At 39.5% G+C, this 7,528-nt stretch overlaps 1 protein-coding gene across 1 annotated transcript in view; it reads right to left on the reverse strand.

The window, feature by feature from the left end:
- Positions 1-2,769, reverse strand: part of KRT12 (keratin 12) — a 6,676-nt gene extending 3,907 nt beyond the window's left edge. Inside the window, exons 1-3 of the mRNA XM_017497167.2 lie at positions 2,184-2,769; positions 1,727-1,809; positions 603-759 (exon numbers count right to left, since the gene is read on the reverse strand). Of these exons, the coding sequence (XP_017352656.1) occupies positions 603-759; positions 1,727-1,809; positions 2,184-2,753 (810 nt within the window). The 5' untranslated portion in view covers positions 2,754-2,769. The remainder of the gene's footprint in view (positions 1-602; positions 760-1,726; positions 1,810-2,183) is intronic.
- Positions 2,770-7,528: the final 4,759 nt, after the last annotated feature.

Raw genomic sequence — 7,528 nt, forward strand, 5'->3', positions numbered from 1 at the left:
TTTTGAGACGGAGTCTTGCTCTGTCACCAGGCTGAAGTGCAGTGGCTCAATCTGGGCTTACTGCAGCCTCCACCTCCTGGGTTCAAGCAATTCTCCTGCATCAGCCTCCCAAGTAGCTGGGATTACAGGTGCCTGCCATCATGCCCAACTAATTTTTGTATTTTTAGTAGAGATGGGGTTTCACCATGTTGGCCAGGCTGGTCTCTATCTCCTGACCTTGTGATCTGCCCGCCTCAGCCTCCCAAAGTGCTGGGATTACAAGCATGAACCACCACGCCCAGCCTACTCAGTTTTTTGTTTGTTTGTTTGTTTGTTTTAATCACTGAATTAGGACAGTTAGCATTCCTATTGTCATTGCCTTATAATGAAATTGACAAAATCAGGAAGCGCCTCTAATTTGTAAAGCCTTAACGGGAACCACCATCACCACCACCACCACCACATACACATCACACAGAAATCCAAAAAAAATGGTCATTTTATCAGGGAGACAATGTGTTCTCCATACTTGTTCCGACTCCAGATTTCTAAATTCGAAATTGTAAGTTTTGAGTCTGGGAGAAGAAAAAAGCAGCTGAGTGAGGCTGCCCTGCCTGACTCACCTCCTCATGGTTCTTCTTCATGTAGGCCAGCTCCTCGTTCAGGCTCTCGACCTGCATCTCCAGATCGGTCCTGGTCATGGTCAGCTCGTCCAGCACCCGGCGCAGGCCGTTGATATCGGCTTCTACGCCCTGGCGCAGGGCCAGTTCGTTCTCATACCTGAAAACCAAGTGCACAGCATTCTAGGGAATCAACACAACCATTTGAACAAAGCCACTGATCTTCAGGTCAATTTCTTGCTTAAATCTGTGCAACTACTTAATAATGCAGCACTGTAGCGTATGATGCAGTTTTTATTTTTGTGTTTTTCCTTTCTTTATTTTCCCCACCCTTGTTTACAGTTCAGTTGGAGAGGAGAAGAAAAGTGAAAAATCAGTGAGACAGTACTTTTCTACCAGCTATGAATCCTAATAGCACAGCACCCCAGGAAATAATTTTCCCTCTAGCTGGCTGCCGTGGCTATAAACAGCAGCAGCCCCTCTCTGAGTGGAATTTCTAAAAGCATTGAAAATAAGTTGCTGTTTTCACTTAACATTCATGATTTAACTGAAAACATTGATACTTCTTTAGTGGCTTTTACCAAGATTTTACAGGTTCAGGACCATGGCCATTGCAACTTCCTGTGTGTGTGTGTGTGGAAATTTTGTGAAGCAAAAAGGAAATTAGTATCTCTTCCTTATGTCTGGGAGAGTTGAGTATGGAAAAGGAGGAAGGAATATAAAAATTAGTACATGGGTAGTCTCTCCATTGCATGTGTCACTAGGAAAACGATAGTTTCATTGAACCCCTTGGCAAAAAATTATTAACTCATTTTGATACATGGAAAATTGAGGTTTAAGACACTGGCAGAATTATGGTGCCAGTCACATCATGAGTCAGTAGCACACTAGAAACGTGGTGATCCATAGCTCTGGGTTTAAGCAACTTATAATTTAAGGACATTTAATGTGAATTGCATTAGATTCTGATTACTTTCTAGAACGCCCTATGTGAATTTACCAAAACACTAAATATATGGAGCATGTGAACTTCAGAAGATTGAAAATATTTTATATCAGTGAAGGTAGGACAGGAGGGCAGAAGACATGGTGGGACATGCCCGCAATCCTCCGTGTATTCCACTCACTTCATCCTGAAGTCCTCGGCGGCCAGTCTGGCGTTGTCGATCTGCAGGAGGAGCTGGGCGTTTCCAATGCTGGCTGAAATGATCTGGCAGAAAAGAGGGACACATGCAAGATGAAGTCCTAAAAAACGAGTATTATACAAATATGTTTTTGACACAAAGGTTAAAAAGGGTGATGCTAAATGCTTTTTATTTAGAGTGTAAGTTTCATTTCTCTAAGACAATGTCTGTATAAAGTAATATTGAGAATTAAATGTAGATTTCCTACAGAGAGATAAAGGAAATACAATCACTTCTTGGTGAATGATAAAATAGAATGAAACAACCTGGGGTGAGAAAATTGCTGCAAGTACAGCCATACTGGAAAACATCAAAGTTGTAGGTGATTATCACCGTAAGAGATGATAACAGTAAAAAGGAAACGAAATTCCCTAAGCCCCTCCAAAAGACATCATCTTACTTTATTCCTGAGGTCTTCAATCAGTGGATAATACTTGCTGTAATCGTTCTGTGAAGCATCTCCAGCCCCAGTTCCTCGTGTTTCATACCATTCTCGAATTTTGTTCTCTAGCTCAGTATTAGCCTCTTCTAGAGCTCGAACCTTATCCAGGTAGGAAGCTAATCTATCATTAAGATTTTGCATAGTTTCCTTTTCTGATCCAGAAAGAAGGCCTCCATCATTGCCAGAGAGAATACCTAGAGAGCCACCTCCTTGGCTCCCCCCAAATCCCATCCCCAGCCCTCCAAAGCCACCTCCACCCATGGCTCTCCCATAACCAGCACCCAGTCCTCCTGCCATGGAACTTCCAGAGCCAACCCCAAAGCCTGAACTAGAACCAAACATGGAAGCAGCAGAAAAGCCTCCCCCAGAGCTGGCTCCAAAGCCAAAGGTGCTTCCCCCATAGCCACTGCCAACACTGGAAGCAGACATGCCCCTGGGTCTGCCTGCTATCACACTCTGCGAGGAGAGCCGCCGGGGTAGTCCGGGGGTGCGCACTGAGAGAGACAAGCTGTTGTTGGAGAGATCCATAGCCTGGGGAAGGTGGCCACAAGGTGTGCCAGTAAGCCAGAAAGCTAACCTTTTATAGGCTGCAAGATGGGCATCGCAGTTGAAAAGTTCACTTTCTCCACTCAAAATTGAGGGCCTCCCCCCAGGTTTTTGGCCAGCTCAACAAGGGAATGATTTATGTATAATGAAAATTCATTGATATAGAAATAATTGAATAATCATTTTCATTAAATATTTGTGATATGAAAAAGAAAGCTGGGTGGAGTAGAGTTTGCTTGTCATAAGGAATTTTTCTCCTCCAAGTTAGTCTATTGCCTGTAATCCCAAGACTGCCTGGCATCTTGTACACAGTAGGAAGATAATGAATGATTGCTGAATGGATACATTAAATACTTCCTCCTAAACCTTAAGCATTTTTAAGTTCTTCCTTCGTCTTTTCTATTTGATTCCTTTGGAAAATCCAATGTAAACCATTTGGTTCCTTTGGAAAAACCAATCCAATGTGAAATCCAGTCATGATCAAGCATACCTTATAGTGGAATACAGCTTCAGAAGCAGCTGTGAAATGCACTGGTGAAAGGTAGAGAATGAATGCGTTTTCCAGATTGATACTGGAATTTGCATTTTCAAGGATTTTAAAACCTTGCCATTAGGATGTTGCATGTTTCTTTTCCCTCCGATTCTTCAATTCTGCAAAGTACTATTTTTGAGTAGAGTATTGTGGTTGTTTCAGCAGTTTTGCCTTGTCTGATTGCTCACTGCTGTACACTCAGCACTTACTATGTTTATTCCTTCAACAGATATTACCCATAAGGGTGCTCAATAAATGTGTTGACTGGCTGAATGGATGGTGTAAACACTTCAGGTTTTATTGCTGTTATCAAAAAATCATTTAAGAAATGATTAAAACCCCAAGTTTAAGAAGCTAGCAAATCATTTCAGTTGACTGCTATGATGTAAAAGGATAAATTTTACAATATAGAATAAACTAACAAATTATATTTTAAACTTTATTGTGAAAACTCTGCAAAGCATGCTTCAAGGAATTGTATCCAGTGTCTTTAGTTTTTAAGACATAAAATTCTTACACTTTCTTGTTTGATATACTATTTACCTTTGAAAATGATATGGCTTATATATTGGACATGAAAACAATAATGTTCTTATGGGAAATGCATTAACTTGAAAGAAGCCTGCTTTCAGAGAGAGTTGCAGATTCCTGGAAACAAAGTAGTACAATTCCAGGGTGGTAGAATTTCCTCAGGAATTTAAATTGTGAGCATTTTGATTGGATAAGAAGGAATAAGCATTTTTCTTTTACATGTTTTCTTTGCGATGATGACCCAAGTCTCTACACGTCTCATTGCAAAATAGTTCTGTAGTTTTTAGAAATATAGCTCCCTATGTATTTATTGTAGGAAATTTGGAAGATGCAGAAAACATAAAGATGTATGTATATATGAGTATTTTATATACATTTTTGAATGTAATGGATTCAACATAAGATTTTACAGTCTGCTTCTCTCTTAAGTTTATATAATCAACTATCACTTGAACTTTAATAATTGGGTCTAGAATATGGATTGTAGATTCTTGAAAATTCTTTGTTGGATTCAGATTTCTAAATTCAGTTTGCTCTGTATTTGATATTTCTGGATGTAAATAACAGTTTTTTTGCAAAGATGTTTATACTGAATTTTATTAATAAGGTGTACACTGTGTGTACTATAGACATATATGTATTTTGACTAGAATGGATTTATTGAAATAAAATACACTAAAATCATTATAAAGATACAGTTCCTACCTCTTGGGAAATACAGCCTTCAGTTCTTCAAAAGGGACCTCTGTTTTCTTATATATGGCCACTAAAACTCCTTTTCAATTTGGTATATTTCGATTCTGTGTTTATTTTACTCAAAAGAAAACTTTTAAAAATATCACAAGTATTCTAGATTTTTAAAATAAAATTGAATTCTTATTTGATTTAATAATACATGCCTTTCATAAAAAGGAAGATTTTTATTTTTATTTATTTACTTATTTACTGGATTTTTAAAAAAATAACTTCAACTTTTATTTTAGATTCAGGAAGTACATGTACAGGTTTGTTATGTGTATATATTTCATGATGCTGAGGGTTGGGGTACACTTGATCTCATCACCTAGGCAGTAAGCATAATACAAAATAGTTTTTGAATCTTTGCTCCCCCCAGTAGTTCCCAGTGTCATTGTTGCCATTCTGTACATCCATGAATGCCCAATGGTTAGCCCCTAAAAAGGAGGCTTTTAGAAGGCTCTCTATACATTTTAAAGTGGAGATTGAATCTATCTGGTAAAGATTAATTTCTCAGCCAAATTATTGGATACCTGTGAGATCATTGAGATGTTACTTACTTAATAAAAACAACCATAATAATTTGCTGTAATAATTAAGGTTTTTCCATAATCGTATGCAGCACTTTTTGTTTCTCTTACTAAAACGATAACCTGATTTTTTTTTGACATTTCAATAGCAGAGATAATATGTGAAGTAAGCCTCTAACTGTTACGCAACTTGAATTATGTCAAAATGATGTGGTCTTTTTGAAAATCAAATCAAGTATTTCAACCAAGCCAACATGAAAGTATTCAAATACTGGGTCTGCCGTTACCTCCGTCTTCAATGTCTAGTCTGTGTGCCCAGTGTCTTGGACAAAGTCAGCATTCAGTATATGCTTACTGATTTCTATCTTGATAAATCAAGCTGCTGGGTCATTAATGTGTGTTAAGTATGAGGAAATGTTTCCAAAATTAAAAAAAGTATCAATATAAAGGCAAGCTACAAAGTATAATAATGTAAGTGTTAGTAGATTCACAATGTAGATGCATTCAGCTGTTATTCTCATTCTTACGTACACATGCATGTACACACACATACCCAGAAACATGCACTGAGCTGTCTTTGCTTGGTGCCAGTATGCAGGTGCTCCCTGCAGAGGGATCTTCTGCAGCCCCTGCTGCTCCACCTTCCCTGGGAGCCCTTTCTCCTGAGAATGCTTATTTCTCTGGCCTTTATCTCACTGGAGTTAGTCTCACAATGGCTAGCACTTGTTTTCTTTTGTAGAGTACAGACTGACTTCCCAGGAGTTCCAGATCGGTAGCCTAGATTCCTTGTTGTTTACTGCTGCCTCCTGTCCACCTGCATATCCAGATGTTATCTTCCTGATTCCAGCCTCTCTGAAGCTGAGGTTCTTCCATTGTGAAGAGTCCTTAGCCAGAACTAGCAGTGCTCACTGGAGATTAGGGGACAGATGTCGAGGGGTCACACCTGAAGCCCATCGCAAACCTCCATAAGGAATACCTGGGATCAATTCTGGCAAATGGAAGGACTATTTTGACTTTCTGTAAAAAAAAAAAAAAAAAAAAAAAAAAAAAAAAAAAAAAAAAAAAAAAAAAAAAAAAAAAAAAAAAAAAAAAAAAATCACTTTCTGAGGGGCACAAATGATGAACCCACGGTGAAATCCAATTACAACTTCCTTTTATATTGTTACATGAAGGACAAATGTGAAGGGATGTATTTCTCCCCAACTTAGACACATCACAAAGAGCAAGCAAGTGGGATTTCTAAATAAAGGGGTTTTAAGCAAGAAATTAGCAGAAATCACACATCTGCTATAGATGTGGAAAGAGTCTAGCAACCGAAGGCATTCTCAGCTTGAGAGAAGCCATGATCCATTTTGTTTAATTTCTTGAGAGAATGAAAATCTGTTCAGTGGAAATGCCAGTGATTTTAGCCCCATATGGAGATTTTTACCAAGGATTCCTTAAATCTATATTGTAAGCATTTTGACTGAGCTTGTCTTCGTTTGAATGATCAGCTATTATGTACTTGACTACTTTTTGGACACGGGGCCAGGTGAATTACAGACATTATGTTTTAACCTTCATGGTAACCTCTTAAGGTGGCACTGTTTTTATTTGTTTGTTTGTTTGAGACAGGGTCTTGCTCTGTTGCCCTCGCTCAGGCTGAAGTGCAGTGGTGTGATCAGAGCTCTCTGAAACCTTGATTCCTGAGCTCAAGCAATCCTCCTGCCTCAGCCTCCCGAGTAGCTAGGACTACAGGCGTGCACCACCACACTGGCTAATTTTTTTTTTTTAATTTTAAATTTTTTGTAGAGATGGGGTCTTGTTATATTGCCCAAGCTGGTCTTGCACTTCGGGCTTCAGGTGATCCTTCTGCCTTGGCCTCCCAAAGCGCTGGGAATATAGGCATGAGCCACCTCAAGCCACCCAGCTTGAGGTGATACTTTTGTCCCATTTTACACATGCGCGATCTGAGCATCTGGTTAAGTGATTTATTGAAGCCCACGCAGCTGGGAGGTGGCAGAGATAGGACTCGGACCTGCAGTACCTTCTATAGATATCACAACCCTGCTGTTGGCAGTGACAATAAAAACGACACAGGGTACTCTGACATCCCCTAGCCATAACACCTGACACCAGGCTTCTGCCCTGCACATCAACCAGGAGGTGCTCTCTTTTTTTTTTTTTTTTTTTAATATTTCTCCTTGCATTTCTCAGTGTATGGGCTGAGACCTAGAGAATGACTTTTCATGGCTTATAAAAAACAACACGGGCTGGGCGAGGTGGCTTATGCCTGTATTTTCAGCACTTTGGGAGGCTGATGTGGGCGGATCACAAGGTCAGGAGTTCAAGACCAGCCTGGCCAACATGGTGAAACCCTGTCTCTACTAAAAATACAAAAATTAGCTGGGCATGGTGGTGGGTGCCTGTAGTCCCAGCTACTCGGGAGG

This window comes from Cebus imitator, unplaced genomic scaffold, assembly GCF_001604975.1.
Source record: "Cebus imitator isolate Cc_AM_T3 unplaced genomic scaffold, Cebus_imitator-1.0 Scaffold228, whole genome shotgun sequence".
NCBI classification, from domain to species: domain Eukaryota; kingdom Metazoa; phylum Chordata; class Mammalia; order Primates; family Cebidae; genus Cebus; species Cebus imitator.